General features: G+C 36.4%; 1 protein-coding gene across 3 annotated transcripts in view; it reads right to left on the bottom strand.

Annotated features, from left to right (window-relative positions):
• The window catches only part of slc16a9b (solute carrier family 16 member 9b), a 39,944-nt gene extending 16,653 nt beyond the window's left edge, over positions 1-23,291 (bottom strand). Inside the window, exons 1-3 of one of the 3 annotated variants that reach the window (XM_039771472.1) lie at positions 22,893-23,291; positions 17,527-17,747; positions 2,468-2,611 (exon numbers count right to left, since the gene is read on the bottom strand). In XM_039771472.1, the coding sequence (XP_039627406.1) occupies positions 2,468-2,611; positions 17,527-17,731 (349 nt within the window). In that variant the 5' untranslated portion in view covers positions 17,732-17,747; positions 22,893-23,291. Of the gene's footprint in view, positions 1-2,467; positions 2,612-17,526; positions 17,748-18,227; positions 18,469-21,000; positions 21,708-22,892 lie in introns of those variants that run through there. The other 2 variants (XM_039771481.1, XM_039771490.1) reach the window with 2 other exon arrangements.
• Positions 23,292-24,563: the final 1,272 nt, after the last annotated feature.

The raw sequence follows: 24,563 nt of genomic DNA, 5'->3' as shown, positions 1-24,563 counted from the left end.
AGGCAATAAGCGTGTGGTGACTTGATGTCTGATCAAATGAATCAGCACACGGAGGAGATTCAGGCATGGTGGACAGCATTCTCATAGCCAGCTCATTTCAACAAACAATAACATGTAGCAGAAGCACAAAGCTCTTTAGAATGTGGAGATGGTTTCTGTGAAAAGAATCAGTACTGAATGGGACAGAGCTTAACCCCCCCTGCCTCCCTTCACTATTTTGTACTGAAAAGGGTATATGATCACCAGCAGGCACCAGGATGCATGAGCTGCATTGATTTCAATAATTTGCAATTTTAGTGAGATTAAAATGTGGGCTTACTTTTAAATTGTGGAGACAAAAACAGATCTTGAGTTTATATTATATACTTGTGCTGAATATTTATCCATTCAGGATTAGGCTTTCACATTTGAAAACAAAGCTTAATTGCCATAAGAACATTATTTATAAGAACATATTCCTTTGGGATGCTAACTTGATAATAAAACTGTTAACTTGAATTGTTATTAATTTTATTTTTTACTAATTAATTAACTTTATGCACTTCACACTGTGTAAACAGTTTTCAAAGAATCAAGCACTGTGGGTTTACCTCAACTGCTACATGATTCAAAGGCATGCAATTAATCTGACAACATTAAAATGACCTGCTGCATAATAATATGTTCTGTAGTAAGTTAGTATCCCATTTAAGGACAGTTCCTGCCTTCTACCCCTTGTTTCTGGAGTATGCTCCTACATTGAAATTGAAAAATGGAAACATAGATGAATGAATAAATTAATGAACTGAGCGTTGAATTTTTCACTAGGGAGGCGATAAAGTTTTCAGATCTTTATCTACAAGGCAGAAGGAGGAGCTAGATATGTTGGGTGGGGAGATATAACAGGGGTAGTTATCTAATATATGTGGCTAGACAGATGAAAATTTAAATATTCACATTTGCTTTATGGAAACCAGCACACTGATAGTGTTTCAAGTTTTCAGTGTGAAGTGCAGAAATAGTCACAGCCAACAGCACGTGAGCTTGACTCTATCCTAAAATGTAATTCACACTTTACAGTATCAATGCAATATGTGATGCTTGTACCCTGTTGTACCATCCACAGTGCCAGTGTTCTGTCTTGATTTTCCAAAACCATCATTTCTAGGGCAGGATTCATTTTCTGCAAATCTGTAATGTATAATGACTGCTGAGCAGATGTTTGGTTGAGTGCATAAAAATGATTACTTGTATATGTTCAGTTTTAAAGCAGTGACATTATGGTTCTATTAATTGTTCTCCTCTAAGCTTTGAATGCACTGCAGATGCATGCATAAAATGATTTTTTTTTGTTTTATAAAACCCACTGCTCCAGTAAGAGTCTATTTTGTTTATATTAGTCGAGTACCAAGCCTATAGTTGTATTCTAATTTACACAAATTACTTCAAGACTTAAGTGCAAAAGCATTCCCTCTCCAAGAAAGTAATTTTCAAAGCAGCACAAATTGTACAGCTTACCAAGAAAGTTTATCTTAAAGGAATGACTTAATATAATGTAATTTAGAAGTACAAATATACTAAGAAGGCTGTTAAATCTGAAACCTAAAGTCCTACTGATTTTACATAAATCCTGAGGATAAAATAATTTGACTGTAATATACTGCAACCTGTGTAAAAATATATAATACAAAATAAAAACATATGGAAAGAAGAAAAGGGCAGCACAGTGGGGCAGTGGTAGTGCTGCTGCCTTGCAGTTAGGAGACCTGGGTTCGCTTCCCGGGTCCTCCCTGCATGGAGTTTGCATGTTCTCCCCGTGTCTGCGTGGGTTTCCTCCCAAACACATGCAGGTTAGGTGGACTGGCGATTCTAAATTGTCCCGTGGGTGGGTTTGTGTGTGTCCTGTGGTGGGTTGGCACCCTACCAAAGATTGGTTCGCCCCCTGGGATTGGCTCCAGCAGACCCCCGTGACCCTGTGTTTGGATTCAGCAGGTTGGAAAATGGATGGATGGAAAGAAGAAAAACACAGAGTTCAAACCCAGAAGATTGTTTTACAATCCCAAGTTCTTTTACAACAATATATGGTCTGAAAAACTTAATTTTAATTTCAGACAGTCGATAAATTGAGGTTATATTTAAGTACTAATAAAATCAGTCACTATGCAAGCTTCTGTAAAAAAAAGAAAATCAAACAATATTTCTTTAATACACAAAGGAAATTTACAGCTGTGCAGTAAAATGCTTAAACTCTATTTGCCAGTTCACAAAAAGATGAATAAGCACAAGATCTCTTTATTAATATTAAGTGGCAAGTTATTAAACATATTGAAGAAAAATTATCTTCAATGTTTCAGATGTGACCAAATATTCAAATATTAACCCTGACATCAAAGCGCATTGAAAAACAGATATGACAGGCATTAAAAATTTAGAGAACCACATATTTTATTTTATTTCTTTATTCGTAATGAACAGAAATGTTACTTACCCACCATAACTCCATAGGAAAAGAAGAGAAACTGAATATTTGGTGCAAATGAGCTTAGAATGTAGCCAGAACCCATCATAATTCCACTTAAAATCATGACAGGTCTTGCCCCAAACTTGGACACAAACACATTACAAATGGGACCTAAGAAAACAAAAACAATGTTTACTATCAGACTAGAGTGAAAGAGAAAGAAAAGTACAGTATGTGTAACTCCTTAACTGAGAGAACCTAGGAAGAAAGCTTCAAAATAAAAGATGCCTTGTATCAGTAACACTATGTTACTATGTAGTTTCAAGGTGAGTTTTTCATATTCACTAATTATGGGGCTAGGGAGTGGCGACATGCTAAATGCTGATTAGCACACGCAAGTATGAATTCCACTGAACTCTATACACTGGACTGTGGAAAACCAAAATGAAATCCACACAGCAGTTCTCAGGACAATTGTTTAAATTAAGAATGATTTCTAATTTAGAGTGGAGCTCAAGACAGAGAAAAACAGATGGAGGAACAGAGAAAAAGAGAGAGAGAGGGAGAAGTGCACTCTAACAAACAGCTTACTGTCATATGTACAGAGTACAGTGAAAGTTTTTTAAAAAAATTTTGTCATAACCATCTTACCATGAAATGCCTGTTTTTCTTACCTGAAAAATCTCATCTGTCAACCCTAGATACTTGCAAGTATTATATATTTTGTAGATAAAGACAGCACACGGGCCCAGGTGATCCTCATGTGGAATCTGCAAGTTCATTCCATGCCCCTGCTTCATTCCACAATCCAAAGAAATACAGGTTAAGTGAATTAGCATTGCTAAATTCACATGTGCGTTTTCTCCCTGTGATGGACTGGCGCCCTGTCCAGGTATTGTTCCTGCCTTGCCCCCGATGATTGTTGGGAGAGGTTCCAAGTGCCTCTGACCCTATCCTGCTTAAGAAAATGGATGGACAAATATTTTACATAACATTATATACGTATATGCTCCATGCTATGTATACCTTGTGAGTGTGTGTGTTTTCTTGGTACTGGATTTCTCCTTATAATAGCTGACAATATTATAAGTATGAATTTCATTGTACAATGTACATGACAGTAATTCTGACTTGACTTGAGATCAAGAGGAGCCAATTGAGGTGCTTTGGATATCTAGATAGGACAGGAAGACAGTGTTAAGAGTCTGTTGATGGGGTGAGGAAAGTTTGTTCTCACTAACTTAGTATGTTGCCATCATGACCCTTACCGAGGAAATGCCAACTGAAAATAACATGGGATAAGATTCTTACTGACCTAATCAATAGCTCACCCTTTACTAAATATGTAAATAATCACTATAGAAGTTAAATAACAGTACATTTTAAATAAAACTGTAATACATGTTACAATTCCATGCCGTGGATAAGCTGTTTAAGAAAATGGATGGATGGATGGATGGGCAGATAGATGGATGTTTGCCTTCTAAGGGTACAGAAAGTTAGTCATGCTTTGCTCCAATGCTAGAAGAAGTCCTGGTTTATGCAAAGAAAGAAAGTAGATCAGAAAACAGATATGTCAATGTAGCTAAAATAACTAGAACAAATTTCAACAAATACTAGCAAAATTAAACAATATGTTTAGTACTTCACAAGCAGACTGCATATGAACTTTAATTGAAAATATAAACTGTAGTCCACATGAGGAAAATAGTTACTTTAGGTTACTTGTTTTTTAGCTTACACTCATCCAACATTCAATTACAAAGCTGAACTTCACATTCTGTGTTGCAAGAGAAATCCATATTTAGAGTGAAAATGAAATTACAGTATTGGTACATTTATATAGTTCTGCTTATATTTTAAATCTACTGTTTAACACTTTAAAGGAAAAGATGACAAAAATCCTCCAATCCTCCAAAGTATGACATAACTGTAAAGGTGCTCTTGTAACAGTAAATGATCAGTCTTTTACAGCTGAGAAACTGAAAAAAATGCATAGTTTTAGCTACTTTACAAAAGAACTAAGCTAATGTTCATGAAATAGCACTTAAGAAGACAGGAATGATTAAATGGCAAGTACAAGCTAATCATAATTTGGAAATTCCAAATATACTTCACAACTGAACATTAACCCTGTGAATTATAAACAATTACTCACCTTTGAACCTGAGCTAAATACCAAGACAGCAGAAATGGAGGACAAATAAAGAACAGATTGCAAGTACAACTGACATTACTTTAACATGCTTCCCATGGTAAGGGATCCTAAGATGTCTTTGTAATTCCAACTAATTTTATAACAGATTTCAGTTCCTGAGTTTAACTAAACATCTTATTTAATTAATGTGCCTTATTTTTGTGGATTATCAAAATATTAGCTTGCTGCCAAAGGTCTGTTTGTGAGCATGACATATTTTGCAGGAACATGTAACACATTTTGAGTGAAAGTGATACATTTTGCAAATGACGCGTAGTAATGTGAATTTTGACACTGGTCGTGTGCAGTACCACTGACAAAAGTTCTTGAGTGACCACACATGAAAGTTTGAGCATAAGCAATATGCATTGCAAGTGCAGGAAGCACATTTTAAATGTGCAGATACAGTACATTTGCTCACTTTTGTCTAGTCATGTGACTTTTGGCAGTGTTCTTGGGCAGCGTTCCTACTAAAAGTATCTGAGAACAAAAATATGTGTACAATGACAAGAATTTGTTCTGTGTAATAGGAGTAGTCATTGCTAACCAGCCAATCACAAGGTACCATATACCTCTTTTTCTTCCTTATAATGGGAATGAGCCTGATATATTTTAAATTTGGTTCATGAACTTTGCAAAAAAATATTTTTCACAAAGACATTTGTTAGCTGCACACTGCCAATAGCATTCAGTTTCTATCCTCCACCTTGTACTGCCAAACTAGGCTCTGCCTGACCAAGTAACATTTTATCATACACCAAATATATCCTGGTGAGGCATTGGAAAAGATAATGTAAGGCAGAGGCAATAATTCAATATCAATACATTTTTTAAATCTGAAGGAATACATCCATTCATTTTTTTAACCTTTGTATAGTAAATATGGGACTCAAAGCAAATGATCTTTCTTTACTATAATTACAATCTTCTTCATTGGTTTGGAAACTGCTGTATACTTGGGAATTTTTTGATTGGACGTTTTACTGTACGTTAGCATGATGGTTAGATGAATTCACTCTTAATTTCAGTGAATGTGGTTGTGTGCACTGATGAACATGGACTGGTGCCCTGGCCTTCCTGCAATCTTTCACTTGAATTAAGCGGATTGCCCAAAAAAAACAAGTGAACTGTTAATCAAATTCTATATACAGAATACAAACATTAAAATGTAGCCACTAACAAGAACACATATGCACCACACTGTAGCTTCCCCTTGTTACTCTAAATGTTCTAAATAAAAGGGACAAAATTTCACCATCCAGTAGCTTCAATTTGTTTTTACAAATACCTACACATACACATTATCATTCACTGCACAATTATATAACTGAAAATGGTATTATTTGTTCTATGTATTTGGAATAAATAACTGCAGGGGATTATCCTTTTCAAGACTAAATTCTGGATATGTGTCATTATATACTCTCAATTAAAAGCAGAGACCTTGCTTTTGTGTTTAGATTATTTAGACTCAAAATGTGTTATGAACATCTAAAAAATGACATGCTTACACACAGACCTTTAACTGTAATCTAGCTCCATGATGAACCAGAATAGGAAATCCTAAAAGAAAAATAATACATAGAAGTTTTTGTTGTTCTTGGTAGAGTTTCTTGCCTAAAAGGAATATTAAAAAACTCCATCCTTAAGTGTAATTCTGCAAAAGTTAGGCATATATTAAAAAATAAACAGCAAATTCCAGTAATAAGAAATAATGGACTGATAAGCAGAGAATACAAGACTCTTCTACATTTTTTGGAGAAACTGGACAATAAATGATCAGGGTAAAAATAACTCATATTGGACACAATAGATGGAATAGCAAAATCACATTTAAGTAAGTTTCACAACCAGCTAAAACATGATTGGCTTGGCAAAACATACTAAACAGCATTGGAATAGGGCCATACATTAGAGACCAACCAAAAACATTTTTTAATTTTTGGATGAAGAAAAAAAAGTAGCTAAACATATAAAACTGTTTAATACCTAAAATGAAAAATTAACTTGAAGTTGTAATACTACTTGTGGCAGACTCAGCTTTTTATTTCTTTCTTTTTAATGTGATCTATAAATAAAATTGATTTGAGTTGAGATTCTAAAAAGAAAAAAGTTTTAGTTTTAAGTCAGATTAAAAACTACACAGCATCTATTACATTTAAAAAGGGGTGCACTGTCTTTGTATGTTACGCAAAAAGATAGATAAGCATGTAATCTCAATTGAGGCTAGCACAGACAAGGCTATCAGCAATCCATGGTCCAGGGTAGCAATAAAATGCCTTGAGAATTCTAAATAATGTACAGGTAAGCAAAATAACAGACAATTATGAAGTCAGCTTATTCTCACTATTGCAGCATCTTATGTAACTTTAAGTTAACTTTCATTTGTATATGGGAAAAATTTTAATTTGCCTTACAAATGTCTTGTCAGGTAACCTAATATTGCCAATTTTGACACTGCATTCTGTTAAATAAATTTCAAGTTTAATTCATAGCTCTTTAGCAATAGAAAAATAATAATAAAAGTTTGGAGGCACAAAGAACTTTAAAGCTGAATAAACACACAGTTAAGAAACAACCTAAATGGCCGACAGTGCTGTTTTCATAACAATTTAGATCACATTATTACCTCTATGTATTGTCACTGGGTCTTGTATGCATGCATGAAGTGTCTTCTACAGGTGTGATTCTAAAATTTTTTATATGTTAATAGTTTACCAATAAAAGTGTGAAACAGACGTTAGTTGGTTCACCCTGTCACTTTCTAGTCTGCCACAGTCAATGGTTGCTTTATTGCAATATACTAACAACTAATAAATTATTTGCTTTCATAGAGCATTATACAAATCATTAATTAAATCACGTAAAAAGGTATGATAAAACACTGGCTTATTACAGTTTGTAAAAGTAATTACTTTTTGTCATAATATAGGTTTTAGAACACACATTAGCTTTTTCCACTTATCACTTCTTGTAAATAAACCATCTCTACATAAGTTCAAGAAAGCACTAAACCTCAAATCATACAGAATTAATTTACTGTAGACAATACATAACACACCTTAAACCAAACTGACAAAAAAAAAGAGACCAGCTAACTGATAGGCCACGAACCACTAACCACAAAACCTAAAACTTCAAAGCAAAACAAGCAATGTCACTGGCAGCATCATTGACAGCTACACTACAATTTAAAAAACTTACAGAATTTTAACATGTTTTTTCTTCACTGCATGCCCTGTCCAAACTTTCTCATTCTCTGTTTTAGTAATGTATTTTTTTCGCAACAATCACTTGTCTGACAGAGTGTGTTCCCTGGCCTCTTATTATCTTCCTTTATTATGTCTTTTTGTAATTATTTTTGTGTTAATAGTCTTCTATTTATATATTTTGTTTTTATGCGTAAAATCATGTTCTTCAATGTCCCTTGTATTCTGTGAATGGTACCCCAGGAGGTGGGGTCACCCTTGCGTCTCCTCTCTTGAGCCCTCCCTCTAGTTATTTAAGTCAGCTGAGAAGACTCATGAGCCAGGAGATCATTCAATCATTGTGAAATCCTGTGAGTATTGCTATATCTGTTTAGATTTACAGGGTTTTGTGAAATACTTGCCTATTATTCTTAGATTGTGCCTATAGATTGTGTATTAAAACATGTTTACTGTGGATTACCATTGTGGAAAATCATTTTTCCCTTTTTCTGCTCTGTTAACCATGTTTGTCTAATTTTCAATTTTTGCTAATAGATCTTCAATTTGTAAATATCTTTTGTTGCCTTTTATGTTGATGAACCCAGAGTTGGCAGTTAGGTTAATGTAGAGCCTGGCATGCTTCTTGCCTTATTTTTAGAGGGCTCATACCCATTCTGCCTTGTGAAGACTAATTTTTGGCAAGTAAGAACAACTCTATACAGGTATCAGCTCTAGTCTGGACTGAATAACCTGGCTTTGTCTATTACATTATCTTCAAAATTCTCCTTCTGAAGTTAATTTCAAACTACAAAACTTACTCTCATTGCTAGTTGCCTTATATACCACTGCCAGATTTCTAAAGTCCTCTGAGGTAGATCATCTCATGATTCATATGGCATATTGTAAACTCAGAGCCATTAATTTAAATTTGTGGGATGTACTCTGTGGTTTCCTTATTAGAGCTTTTGTTCAAAATATGCCAGATCTTCTTCCAAAACAAAGCACACATCCTTTCATGTTTACCTTTAAATACATTTTAACAACATTTAACAAATAAGAAAAAAACTTTTGCCACCATCCAATACATGGAATGACAAAAAGGTAATGCACTTATTGTATTGTTTTCATCCATACACATCACAAATTATTATTTTGGTCTAATATTTCTGTTACAAAAATAATATACCAGTATATTTGTATTGAACTGTTTAGACTTTCATTTTGACTGGAATGAACCTTTCTGAGGAAATGTTTCTTGGTTTTGCTGCACCATTTCTGTGATGACTGGTATATTGAAACCTAGAAGCTATCCAAAAAGATAGCCATAAACATGAACTTTCTGAATCCTACTTAATAAAAGCATAAAATATTTGACCGAACAAAGTTTTAGGATGGAAACATGAGGACTTCAATAAAAAATGTACGGTGATTTAAACTTAATTATTCATGAATTATATAGTATATCCAAATAACATTATCAGTTGAACAAATCTGGATTCCCTATTATTGAAAACAAAATACCGTAGATACTCGCCTATTAGTCGACCTCGCAGATAAGTCAAGTGTATTGTTTATGCCGAAAATTATGAAATTTGTTATGACCCGCGTATAAGTCGAGGGTAAAGCTTGACAGCCTATCAAATTCTTTGAATTTCATAATTATACCCAATGTACCTGGGCCCAGACTTTCAACATTTTAATCTTTGAAGAATTTTAGTAAGCCAAAATTAAAACTCCAAAAACATTTTTATTCATTTACTTACAGTTAGAACATTTCAATTAAATTTGTATTCAAATACCTCGCATATAATAACGTGGCCCTAAGTATCTTCTTCAAATCCTTCAAAGTCTGACTCTTGTTGGGATCAGAGCTTAAAATAGCCTGACATCCCAATTATATTGAATGTGGGATGTGGGTGGAGTTGTCAGGGTTTTGGGGGGTTTAGTTTTGGGATTGAGTGTTTGTTGACGGCGTGGTGGGGCTCTTGTGTTTTTGGTCTCTGTTAAGCTAAAACAGGCACCTTAAAAAGAAGGAGATAATACAGTCAACCATTGAGCAGTCAAGCTTTGTGTGTCACTCCCTGCTGTAAATTAGGAGAAGGGAACTCAGGGACAGGGTTTTACCCCACAGCACATTGCTCTGGCCTCTGGAGCTTCACACCACTGGACGCGAAGAAGGAGAAGCTCCCCTGCGTCACCCCGACCACAGTCCGGAGACAGGCAGGAAAGGTAACACTGGGGGCTCGTCCGGGATTATTCCTGGCAGCACTGGTGAGTGACACGAAGCTTGTAAAACTGAAAGAAAATTGATGCATTCTCTCGGTGGAGTGTGTAACTAGGAAACTGTGAATGGCGACAAAACTAGGCGTAGACGCTGACCTGGAAGCAGAGTTTTCCAAAGCCACCGCATTTATCGCCAACCCCTTTAGGACATCGCCCACGCAAGAGGAAACTATGTCCCACCGTTTTCCACTAGTAAACTGGGAAAAAAGTTTCGAGGATGGGATTGTCGGACGCAAACGTGAGCGCCACTATAACCCTTTCGTACAGACGGCGTGGACCGAACTCCGACAACATGCGGACTCGGTCGCTATAAAGAAAAGAGATCCGGGCATGCTTGATGCTGAAATCACCCAACTGTTTACCTCAGACACTGAGGATGAAGAATTTGATAGATTTGTGGAAGAGGATTGAACTGAAAAAGTGAGTGTATTGTTTTGTATTTTATGTTGCAACTGAGCAATGTTGAGAGTTATTGTGAATGAGTTGAATAAAGTTTGACTTATCTGTTTTGTTTCGCTGAATGCGCTTTATAATCCGATGCGCCTTATGTATGAAAGTAGACCCATTCATTGATATTGCGCTTTAAAATCCGGTGCACCTTATGGTCCGAAATACTGTATGTTTCTGGTTACCGCCATCTGCTGGCAGCAAATGGTATGTTTGTTATCCAAAGCTAATGCTCAAATTCAAGTGCGGTATTTCACAGTTTAAAGAATTATTTAATGAAATTAGTGTTGCCCCGTGGATAAGTCGGCTTTGTGTTTTTGAATGAATTTTAAGGCATAAATTTTTCGACTTATACATGAGTATCTACGGTAGTTGTAAAATTAAGAACACCTTTTAGCTTGCAGATTGTGTTAGAAAGAAAATACACACTTTTAGACTTGTGTTTCAAATTTTTTGTTGCATATACTTAAATCAAACTGATCTTACGCAAAAGACAAAATCACTTAATGTTAAAACTTAAAAGTCTGTGCAGTTTGGTAACTAGAATATTACAAAAAATTCCGCCAACTAGTTATTAAACCTGACTGTAAACAGGTTTACTAACAATAAACTGCTGTCACTTTTTAAAAACAGTATTTTTTATATTGTTGTGACATAAGTTATTCAGTCATCTGTGTCATACTTGAAACTGATTGTTCCCATAGTATGCAATGCGCATAAATGTCTACATTGTTTTTTGGCTTATGATTCTAGATAGTCTTTTACAGCTGAGCAGCTGGACACAAAATCACCTTAAAAGGCTCTATCAGTGCACCCCAGGCCAGTCTACAATTAAGTATCAAATTAAAATACATCTTTGGAATTTAACAGGTAAACCAGAATGCCTGGAGTAAAACCTAAGCAAACATGGAGATAATTACACAGACAGTTATGAGGCTAGGATTTGAATCTAGTCTACTGGGTCTATAAAGCAAACGAGCTAACCCCTGAACCAAAATATCACCCTAATCTTTAGAAAATGGGGAAGTAACCAGCATTCAGATACCATGTCAAAGCAAACGTAAAACTTTTTTTAACACCAATCAGTACTGCTTTACGGTGCTGTAGTAAGAATGAATGGACACACAAATCAGGTTTACTTAAAAAAGATGAAGTAAAAGTGGACTGGAAATATAACTTCTGATTCTGTTGTATTTAATTTGTTCCAGATTCAATATTGTGTAATCTAATCAGGTACCATCTCTGTAATTTCTAATAATTTTCAGCATGGTCTTTGCATTTGTGCTGTTGATTACAGGTTTATGTTAATTATTTATACCTCTTTTTACATATTTCCTTTTTCTTGTAAAGTTCTTAGTGTTCATTTTGGTATAGACCTACTGATTTTCAATGTCAGATGGAAAGGCAAAGCCAGAAACAATCTTTGTACGTTCACCACACTTACTATGTGCACAATCCATACAAAAGCAAACATACTTATAGGTAATGGGCGAATTACAAGATTTTCAAGTTAACACACATAAAACATTTGTATGCATAGCTGAAATACCCACAGGAATCAAACACAAAAATACCAACTCTGAACTGGCCTGCTATGTGTGATTATGTGTCTGTTACTCCATGTGCCTTGCAATTATCTGGTGGCCTGCCCAGTACTGATTCTTACCTTACTAATGGCCCTAGGATAGGTTCCTCCTCTCAGTAATGTGAATTAATCTAAATGGGTTCATAGAATAGCAATAGCAAAAAGTACGACGAATCTTGTCGGTCACAAGACATTAAGCACATCCTGACGGTGTATATCTTTATATAGTATGAAGTTGTACTCCAGGGATGAGTTTTTCACTAGTCATTAGAAGCTGATTTGTCCAACCTCTGGACAGACAGTAAATCAAAAATTTAGCAACTTTGTGTCAAGGGGAAAAAAACAAAATGATTAAAAAAACTACATATATGTGACTTTCAAAACAAAGCAGTTGTTTGGCAGCAAGCAGAAGGTATTTTCCACTTCAAGATTCTGCACTTCTAACAGTTAAAGTTAGTGTATTTTGAAACATACTGCCTTGTCTCTAACTTCAGATGTGGCAAGATATTTGATTTGGTATTTAATGTTCAAAATGAATGCCACCAATTGATTTATAACTTTTTTTAATAATTCAAACACATCACTATTTGAAATATGCACGCACAATTATTTACTCAAACCAGTCTAAATTGATGTCTACATTTAATTTAACTCATACCTTTTTAGTTTGCAAGAGGAAACCAGACTACCCAAAGAAAATCCAAATAAACACAGGTAGAACCTGTAAATTACGCACTGACAGGGACTGAACTAGAATAGAAACTGATGCTGCTGGTGTTGTGAGGAGGCAGTGCTAAATGTGGTTTTCGTTTTACAATTTTTTATGACGGGCAATGCAAAGGATAGATAGATAGGATAATGCTAAGCAGCATAAAAAAAACATATGCTACATTATGGTAATAGACAAAGCCAATTTTGTTGCAAAAGTCCTTAACCTTAAATTTAAAACAAAACTTACCAATGAAGGTAAAAACTTGCTTCCCTCTGAAAGCCCATTTAATTGTGACTTCAACACAGCATCAATGCACTTTTTCATGTGTTTGATCTATTTTTTAAAGCAAGTAGCAAAACTGCCTTGAGGTAAATTCTCAAGTCACTGATTCATTGCGCCAATTAATTCATCACAAGTCTGAAAAACTTTTCTATGCAAAGGTTCTTTAATTTTTGGGAACAACCAGAAATCACAAGGTACTAAACTGGGGAGGGTTCATCCCGCTGCATCCCTGATTTCTCACAACTTTCAATGGTCAGCTTTGTACTGTGCACTGGTGCATCATCACGGTAGAAAATTCACTTGTTCATAATCAGGAGGGGATGACCTCCACACAACTCACTCTTCCCCTTCATACCACTTAACATGACTTCCTGTGGTTAAGAATTTTTTTTAATTAAAGAATAAACTTGATCTCCAATCAATGTGAACATGGTAGCAGCTCACTAAGAACTGAAGACTAAGGACTTTTGCAATGCCCCTCGTATTCTAAACATTCTGCTTAAAAATCATCACATTATTCTTTTGAGATTATACTGTATTTTGCTTATTGAATTGATCCATGAAGTAATCTCCCCATTGAAATTTAAATATTCAACTGTGCCTTTCATACTTTTGCAAGTCAACTTTTGCAAAGTTAAAACAACAATTAATAACCAGTTTATTACATTGGTATAATTTTATTAATCACATCAATAAGGGCCATTTGAATTTTTAGCTCTATGTCAGTCACTTTAGCCACTCCAAATATTTTCTTTCACAAAAGTCTGAAGTACCCAGTGTGACAGATAGGGGGTGCTATTGCTCCCTTGAACCCTTGTCCAAGACGCCAGATACCAGGCAAAAGTCCAAAAGTAGACTTTATTAATTAACAGTAGTGCACAAAACACCCTCCTCTCCACAATACTCATTAAATAAATCACAATACTCAATAATACACAATCCACCACTCCCAGACGCGTTGCCACCCTTCCACCCTGCTCAGCTCGTCGTCTGGGAGTTCCAAGAGTCCTTTTATAGTTCCTGACCCGGAAGTGTTACAATCCCCAGTCCATGTGATCTCCTATCACTTCCGGGTCAGATCAAAAGTCCTTTTCCATGATGCCCTGCTGGTCTTTGGGGCACCTCCATACTGCAGGGAGGGCTCCAACTGGCAGCCTGGGGGTATTGGCCGGGATAAATGGCCGACCATATTCCACACCAGACTTTCTACTATTATTGGTTAGAGTTCAGCCAGGATTCGATGACACATATTTCAAGTCAAACATCTGGAGATTCATAGTAACATTATAGAGCTGTGGCTCTTAACCAGGGGCACATATACCACCAGGGGTATGAGACAATTTTCTGAGGGTATGAGGTATTGTTCTAAACCCGTTTAAAATATATGTTAATATTTAATTTGCAACAAAAATGAACTTATAAGTCCTATTTCATAACTGATCAACTAAATAATACTGATTATATAACTCAGCTATAGCTATGTCTTCTCTGTGAAGGTAATAGGGATGTACCCACCCACCCTGCACCAATACAGTTTTGGCTGGCAAAACTTCTCACAAGTGGAAAAGCAACAGCCCCACTGCACGTGTCAGCCCAGATGCCATGCACTTTTATGAATTCTTTAGTTTTTCTACCTTCAAGGTCCTGAAATTGCCCTAAACAGAAAACTAAATGTAATTTTTCAAGGTGGCATGAGAACACATTCAGAGTATACATGGACTGCCGTCATGTTTCTGTAACTGCCATGATGAAACTGGTATGTTTTTTTATTCTGGTAAAACACATTAGGTTGAAAAATGGTTGAATACATCAAATATTACAGTGTAATATGCATGAACACAATACAGACTCATCCATGTATGAAGCACACATAATCAAACCCAACCGAAGTATCTAATATCATCATAAAATCAGACTATTATTTAAAGTTGAACACACTGCCTAGTTTTCAATGAATACAGAAATTACAGTCATTGCACAACCTACACTTGAATGAAGTACTGTACCTAGTGTGAAAAGGACTATACAGCACAAAGTATCCTCCTCCCTTATTTTATGTTCCCTCAAAGATGAATGTCTGGTTATGAATGATTTCCGTAGTTCCTAACAGACTGGGCTCTACTTTATTAAGTTCACCCTCAATGTAAAACTAACTAGCTGGTAACTGAGTCTTTGGAATTTTCTGTTGTGCCAAGTAACACTTATATCTACTGTAACTTCCACTAGGTGTTATGTTTTATTTTTTTTTCACCTCTTTCTTCCATAGTGTAAGGAGTATAAGAAATCAGTCATTACAAAAAAGCCGGAAAATAATTTAATCAGAACTGTACACTCTGCAGCACTACATATATGAAAATACTTTTTTTCCTTATTACTTACTAGATACAGTATACTGTCCATGTAGATGATATATAGAACAATTCTAAGCTGGCCAGTTTTGCAGTCAGCTTCCTCTATTTTACAAACACAGGCAAATATTTACAGAAATATTTCACCTTACTTCAAACAGAATGGAGTTTATTTTAGAATAGGTTGATGCATTGATCCTAATGTTTTTATTGTGGGTGTCAGCTCTCCTGTAACTCTGACTGGTTTCATGCAGCATATGACATGAGTGAATATTCATGAATTTATTTCATGAATAAAAATGTCACTCATTCACTATTTACTATCTGTCTGTCTGCTGACCATCCTTCCTCTTGCTACACATGCCAAGACTGGACAATGCTTCTGCATTCTTCCTTTAAAGCTATGGAATGATGCTGTTACACTAAAAAAGTGTTAAGATACTGATTTGTGTAGTATTCTAGCTTCAGGTATAATTATGTAGTTGTTGTAATCTCTTGTGCTTGCTTTGTATCTTGTTCTCTGTAGCTTTTGATGCTTTATTCTTGTATGTACAATATTTAACTTGCTTCGTGAGTCACCTTGGACTTAAAAGCATCTTCTAAATAAATAATATTAATATTTAATAAAATGTTCTTGATGGACTAGATTCGTCATTTGTATCATATGCCAATAATGCAAGGTCTACAATTTCAAACCAATCCTTGATTATTTCTTTCACATCTCTAAGTATGTAAAGAACTAAGAATTTAAAAAATGGGCTGCCTGCTGATAGGAACATTGGCATCCTCAAATTTGTCAAATTTCTGTATAATTAAATTGTAACATTAAGAAAAATGTTCATACCTTTTAACGCACAGTTTGTATTATAAGGACAGCCCTAGATATGACTATTACAACAAATGTGAACACTCTATAATGATAATAGAACTAGTAATATCACTTTTTAATGGTTCATTAACGCTATATGAGGGGATGCATGTTGTCTAAATTAATCCTGCAATTAGTAAACATGTGTCATGATGATACTGGAAAAAGTGCTCCCAGTCTAGTGTTACAAACTGTTGCAACACTTCCAAAATAATATGGCATTAATGTTTGCTACAAATTAAATCTTTTTTTTCACAGTCATTCCATTTACTGAGGCATGTGTTAAAATCAGACCCATTGTGACTTGGGCTTCATTCAGACTGCAGCTTCATTCTGACCTTTTGTTTTAAGTGTAAACAAAAAAAACACATGAAATCAGAACTTTTCAGATCAAATTTTCACCACTTTCAGATGTAGTAGTAAATCCAATATAGACATAATGCAATTTGAATCTGACCAGTGCTTGAACGCTTGAATTGGAATTTCTTGGAAATTTAAACTCCTTACCTAATTTTTACATCATTTAGGTAAAGGTCATCATATCTCTTTTCTATCTTTTTTCATATCTATTTTCTGTCCACCCTGGCCATAGGACCTTACTCTTATTCTATGTTAATTAATGTTGACTTATGTTTATTTTTTATTGTGTCTTCTGTTTTTCTATTCATTTTGTAAAGCACTTTGAGCTACATTTTTTTTGTATGAATATGTGCTATATAAATAAATGTTGATTGATTGATTGATCTCCAAATTGAAAATCAAGATGTATTATGGTAGTGACTAAAAGGCAGACTTAATACGCATTTGTGTTGACTTCCAATGCAGCTTAATTGCTACATGTTTTCTGACAGAAATGGTGCACTTCATGCTAATGTTGTCATTCTAAGTGACCAAATGTCCCCCTCCGCATTCCAAAATTCTTAAATCACTGTTTTGATTCAAAACTCTCCACATTATGCCCCAACTACTTCTGGCTCCTCTGTCATGCCCAAAGGTTTCTAGGAACAGACACGATAGTGAAAGTTGTGCTCAAAGCAACAGCTTTCAATTTTGTTTCCTGTTTCTCTTCCTTGCCATCATAATCTGATGTAGACATTCTTGAACTAAAAACAAGTTCAAGAGTAGAGAGAGGAGAATTTTTCAATGCCAAACAACATACTAAACAAATCCTCTTACTTGCAATTAAGCCGGTCCCAGAAACAAGTGAGCCCACCCAAGCAGTTTTTCCTTTACTTTCTCCAAAAGCTTCTAGCCACTCTGGGTAGAGCACTCCAACAGCATGTGGTGAACCATAAGCCAGGAACTGGCCGATGAATGACACCACTATGATGACCCAACCCCAGCCACCATCCAGGGCCTCCTCTTTTCCTAGAGGTGCCATCTTCAAAGCATGATCCCTGCAAAATAAAAATAAACAGTTATGCTTTAATTTGCAATGCAAAAAATAAAACAAACAAAAAAACATACAAATCTAGCTGTATTATTTGTTTGGTTGTTCACTCTGGCTATTCACAGCAAGGTGAAAGTGGAAAACTAGAACTGGATATGATATGATTCAACAAATCTTTTTCCACACGTTTTCCTTGTTTTCTTAGCACAACTGATGTAGGTGATTAAGAATATGGAGTTTGAAGATTACCAGGGTCTGATGGTTTTATAATCAATAAACCTACTCAACAAAACATTATTAGATGAGAACAATACAACCAAGACTGAATACTATACACTGCTTTATAAAAGGTGGTCACAAATTCAGCTTGTAAACATTTTAAAAATGTGCAAATGGTGACAGAAATATGACCAAAATAAAAAAATCAAACTGCATACATGATAAAGAACCAGACAACAGAAAAAAGGGAAAAAACTGAAAAACCTACGGGTAAGCTTTGAGATAATCTGAAGCAGAAGACTGCAACAATCAATCCTGTTCGTTAGTATACTCCGTCAACACGTTTTCCTCAGGAACAATCCTGTAACTCCTAACTGGCACTAAGTAAAGCTAGAGTCCTTTTTAAAGATCTACAAGTAACACCCTGGAGGCTGGATCCACACTTGGTGCCAACCTATTAACAAAGGTATTAGTCTCTTTAATATTTTTTCACAATAGTTTTTTTTTTTTCTTACTGAAAGTGTTCTACTGTGTAATGTATAATAAATTAGGAAAATTAATATAATGAGAGTTATTTTTTAGAAGCATACTGCTTCTGAACCAGTCACTGTAACAAACTGAAGAATTGGGACTTCACCTTTTACTGCATTTAGCATTTGCTTTAAATGTCCGAATACAATAACTACTGTGCCTGAAATCCTCACACTATAAAGAAACTCGATAAAACAATGGTACTCATTAAACAGATTATTCTGTTTGCAAAGATATATTTTGACACACCTCCCAGCAAGCTAATGCTCTTATTTTAGAGAAATCAATTATTTGTCACCTAAATACATACAACAGATGTAAATGAGACGATTCAGAGATTATAAAAATCAGCATTTGTTGTAAACATCAGTTTGTGTCTAACATGAAAAGTGGTAAGCACTGTCCATAAAACATCTGGTTAGGAAAATGAGTATCACTCTACATTCTGTTGACATATTTAAATTTCCAAACCCATTTAATCCAATTCAGGTTTGCAGGCACCAAAGTAATATCTGGACATCAGGCATGGGACTTATCCCAGATTTGGCGCCAGTCCATCACAGGGCACATTTTTGCAGAGTGGGCCAGCCTAACATACTTATTTCGGATAGCATAATGTTCTCACACCATCTTGATACAATTCAGGCTCTCAGGGCCATAGCTTATCCCATCTGCATTGGTTCCTTTGCAGCATCCAGCCTGCACACCAAGAGTCATCAGGGCTAGGATTCCAACCACCTCTTCTCAAGTTACATTACATTTTTTCAGGAACAATGAAATCTGTACTAATCAATACTTATTTCTGGAAATCACTTTCATAACAGTAGCTGAAGTGTTCACGACCCAGTAGCCTACAGTACTTCAATGTGATTATATAATGATAAAGAATCAAATGAAAAAAACATGCATGTACGTTTTTTTTTTTTATTTTACAAATCACGTATTCAAATCGTACAGTAATCTCCATTGTTGTGCAAATTTTCTCTAAACACCTTAATTTCCTCCCTTTCCAAAGAGATGAATGAGGTAAGCTGAATGGCCCTATATTGCTAGTGGGTGTGCGAATGAGAAGGGGTCCAGCAATGGGCCGACATATTGTTCAGGTATGGCTCCTGGTCTGATCCAAATGCTATCCTGAACTGAACCCAAGCAGGTCCAAAAATGGAGAAATACATGGGTACCCTCTATGTTTTTAAAATGAACAGCATCCCATGATGCAGTACAAAAGAAGACGTGTACTATGACAGTTGACATGCTGTATATGCCCAGACAGAACATAGGCAGCTTAGAAACTTAAACTCCAAAGCCTTGGCCACCATGATGTACTACCAGCACTTGTTCACAAACATGTCAAAATGTTTGATACATTGTTAATTATCAAATACTGTGCTGTTTTAGGACAAAGGGAGAAATGGCATATACTGCTTGAGAGTGGAATATTCTGTATAGAGACGAATAAATCAGAGGCTGAGGAGAACTGAAGGTGGAACCTGATCCACATATCTTCTAACCTGCGAATCATTTCAGGGTCACAACTGCCAAATCCTTGAATCACAGGGTACCAGTCATTTGAGAACCACACAAGATCATTTAATCTTACCTTCAAAGCTTTTGGATGTGGTAGGAAAAGCCTCTCCAACATGGGGAGAAAAAGCAAAACAGTGGACTTAAATCCAATATGGGCTAGCAGCACTAACGATTTTACCATCTACCCATTCTATTCAAATTTATTTTTTGTCTACCTGAGTACATATAAACATTTTAAAGCGATCTTAGAAAATAAATGTAACTTGCATTTGAACGGCAGCAAACATTTAGCCACCACTCTGCCCTGCAGCATCTCCCAAGGCAAGTATGTTTTGTATTTATTCATACTTTTCCTTGGATCATCATCATAAAGCACACGTCGGACAGGCAGCCCATTTTTTCTTTTCATATATTCTTCATATAAAAATAAGTCCATGCGAACCGGTTTGAAACTGAACACAACAGCTCGCCAACCTGACAAAAAATATCCGCTGGTCAACAAAAGAGGTCTAATCAAAGCGCTAAGGACTAACAAAGAAACGGACGTCGCCAGAAAAAGATAGCGGCTGCACACCCCCAACTTCACAAAACGTCTACAGAAACGCGAAATTGCAGTAACATCTGTCGATGCAGTAAAACATTCCCGTGCCATTCTTGTAACATAACCGTTCTCTTTTCCCTGAAAGCTGTCGCCGACTTTGGAACGCCGTTAACGGTAAGACATCCGTTTATCCCATCGCCGTTAACGACAGTAATTCTTTACACAGAGTTAGAAGACTTGCACTCAACTTTTCCACGGTTGTTTGTCCACTGACTCTGCGCACAGGGCATTCCGCCCGCTGTGATTAAATCCGTTTCAGTTCCAGTCCAAACCGGTTACTACAATTAGACGAGGTGCACTTGTTTATTAAGGGGGCACTGTGTGGAGAAAGAAGATTAGCCTGGCACAGCGAGCGTGACAACGGCGGAAAATTAGCCCTCACCTTACGTGCTGCTCTTCCGGACAGTAAGCACGGGAGACAACTCAAAGAAGTCGCCCAAGTGTGAGGAGTCGCACACTCCCGTCCATCACTAAAGACACAAGAAGAGTGTGGCAACCTGCGCGTGACGTCATGCGGCAGGAGGCGAAAGATGATCTCCGGCTTTGGCAGAGTCTCGCGTTTTACTAATGTGTTTCGTGGAGCTGACAACACATTAGCGTCCTAGCAGCCGCTTGTTTTAAAGTGCTGGGGGGAATCAAGAGATAAAATCAACACCATGTCATTTCCTAAGCCGGCTTGAATTTGAGCAGGGCCGCTGCGTTAGGCGCAAGGAAGGAACAATCCCTGGACAGAACGCCAGCCCTTCGCAGTGTAAATACGCATCCTACCAGTTTAGAGTCACTAATCCATCAGTTTAAAAGTAACTAGCATGAATGAATGAAGCCACCGTATACTGTATCTGTTTACAGAGAAAAGTATGGAAAATAAAGCTACAGCCTTACAAAAACGTCTCATGTGATGGTGAACTGATCCAGACACACAAAGTAGTTTGGAGTCAGAATTCCTTTGGGTCGAAGCAAAGTTAACAGCCGATTGAACAAAACTCTCCTGCGACGTGGTGAAATAGCCATTATATATAGCCATTATAATAGCCTGCGCCACCACCACCTACTCAGAGCTTCATGATGCTCCAACAATGATGGACGGATTAAATGGCAGAAGTCTACGTGACCATCATCATCATCAAGCCCTTCCGTGAGAATCCTAAAACCAAAGAGGACTGTTTCATTTATATTAGGTAGAATGCCCAGAGGGGACTGGGCGGTCTCATGGTCTGGAATCCCTACAGATTTTATTTTTTCTCCAGCCGTCTGGAGTTTTTTTTGTTTTTTCTGTCCCCCCTGGCCATTGAACCTTACTCTTATTCGATGTTAATGTTGATTTATTTTGTTTTATAATTGTGTCTTTCATTTTTCTATTCTTTAATAAGTAAAGCACTTTGAGCTACTGTTTGTATGAAAATGTGCTATATAAATAAATGTTGTTGTTGTTATATATATATATATATATGCTGTACTCTGATGTTATATGGCTGTCTAAATGATAGTTAATCAGTGACTAGGCAGAACTACTCTCAGGAGGTTTTATTCCAGTCCCCACCCCATGCTTCCATGCTTAGCATTGGAAAATAGCAGGATCTGCTGTGTTATCAGCAATGACCAGTTTAATTTTGGTGGGTTAATTTTAATTCTTTTTCTTCAAATTTAATCAGGTGAACTGCAATGAATGACCTAAAGTGGTGAAAAGGTAGGCACTAAACTGTCAGAGGTTTAATTGAAAGTTTAGGTTAACAGAAACTGTAGGATATTGGGATGTCGTTGGGTTACCTTACTTATTAATAGTGTTGATCTGCTAAAATCTCCAAAGCATTTTGCTGTGTTTGCTTTTAACCTTGTTTACCGAATATTTTCCTGGAGGTCTGCCATGTAGCTGGCTTTGTCATGCCCTTTGATGCTTTATGAGGCCAGCGTGATGTCACAGAAATGCAGCAGCCATGTGCACACCTTTCATGCATGACGTTCATGTGGGCCTTAGCTGGGTTCCAAGCACAAGAGGAAAAAAAATGCAGTTTTAGCTACTGAGTTGTGCTAACGCCAAACAAAGTGTAATTGCAGTATGTAGAACCTGCTGTATAAGGCCAGGCACTTAATTTCCCAGCATCGCAAAATGCCCATCGCATGCCTGGTTACACTATGACTATGGTTAGGTTTAGGGAAAAAGACAGGGTTCCCATAGGCTCCATTCACAATGCTACATTATGAGCTCTTTGTTTTTTGTCCTTGCTGTTTGAGCTCAGATGAAATAACGTCAAAGAATGAAAATCTTTTACTTACAGCTTTGTTCTTGCTAACAAGTTGCATCCAGAACAAAAAAATAAAGCTGCACGATTTCTAATAGCGTTTTAAACTCCTCAAGCCTGTTGCCCCGACTTAAAACATTCCCGGTCTGATAAGGGAGCTCTTCTTTCTTTCTTGCATGCAAACTACCATTTCTTTCAGGTTATCGTCAGCTCGCTACCACGACGCCGAACCCCCAATCCGTTTTGTAGATCGGTTCACCAAACCATTCAAAAACTCCCACTTCTCTTTCTTTTCTTAACTATTCCCCTTCTCGTTCTTTTACATCCACATTCAGCTCACAAAGAAAAAAACGACCCAGCGCCCTGTCTCCACGCCGGCCCGGCAGGCGTCCTCTTCACGCGCCCCTCCCGCTATCTTTTTTACTTTCTTTTCCTTTCGCGACTTCCTTTTCTGCCTTATCAACTAACCGATCTCAAGCATAACTGCATTGAGAAGCAGAAGTTAGTCTTCTAATAGACATATCCCCCCGTTTTAACAGTATACCACTTTCCTTTGAGATGATGCAAATATAAATCAAGAAAAATGAATTAACTATATGTAAAATAATATTTAAACAAACACTTGTTTTCATAACAAAGTTTCGAATCATCTTCTAGGGTGCTACACATGTTTAGTGTTATGATTTTTCAAACAGGAAAGCAGAAGCAGAAGTAGCACTGTGACATGTACTAAATAAAAACATAAATCAGCATACCTGATGTACTGTACCCCTTACCTCTGATTGTACTTGTTTGTTATGTTCCCAGGCCATAAGACCTTATAGAAAACACCCTAAAAAACTACCAGAATAGCTGTCATAATTTAATATAAAAACAATGCTGTATATGTCTCTCTCTCGGAAATGAGTGGAAGAAGAAGAAATCTGAAACACAGGTGAAGGAGGTTATCACTTGCTGTCAAAGAACATGCCCTTTCCTGTTGATTAGAGTGTGTCTGCATTATAAGAACTATTTTAAAAGACACTCCTTGGAAAATATTAAAGCATCTGCATGTATTTTTACATTTTCATGTAGAAATTTTCACAAAAACCATATAAGATTAAGTCCAATGAAACAGACGTTAACGACCACACTAATCCAAGACTGAAATTGTCCACAGTTAATTTATAATGTGACTTAAATGGCATATTTAAAAACACTGAGGGACGAGAAGAATGAAGGCTTTTTCAAATATGGCCTTCATTACTTGTGGGTGTGTGACTTCTTTCCACAAAACCACTGTATTATGAGTATAGAACTAATGAAAACAAGAGAAGCGAAACAAGGAAGAGTCATTTTATTGTAGTCTCATTTCATGATTCATGTGATTTTTTTAAGGGCACAGATCAGCTGTTTTGAATTTTAAGGGTAGAACCATTAACAGAGACACTTTCATTCTCAGGGGTAACAGAACTTAAATAAGGACGAGTCCATGAAGTACTTGTCTAGATGTGTCCAGGTTGGTGTAGCAAACTATGGAACAGAACACAAATTAATGTATGACTCATCAAGACATTCCATGTAATTGCTTTGCCCTTCTGTCCTTTAGCTTCTTGTGTAGTTGTATTATCTAGGTGATTGTCAGATCAACAGCCTGTTAGGTTTGTTACTCTTTTTATGAGAGGTTTGTGTTTTCTAAATACCAACTAGAGTACACCTGGTCAGT

Source organism: Polypterus senegalus, chromosome 1, assembly GCF_016835505.1.
Source record: "Polypterus senegalus isolate Bchr_013 chromosome 1, ASM1683550v1, whole genome shotgun sequence".
NCBI classification, from domain to species: Eukaryota; Metazoa; Chordata; class Cladistia; order Polypteriformes; family Polypteridae; genus Polypterus; species Polypterus senegalus.
Note: the sequence above shows the minus strand (reverse complement) of the source record. Positions and strands in the feature narration are given on the sequence as shown.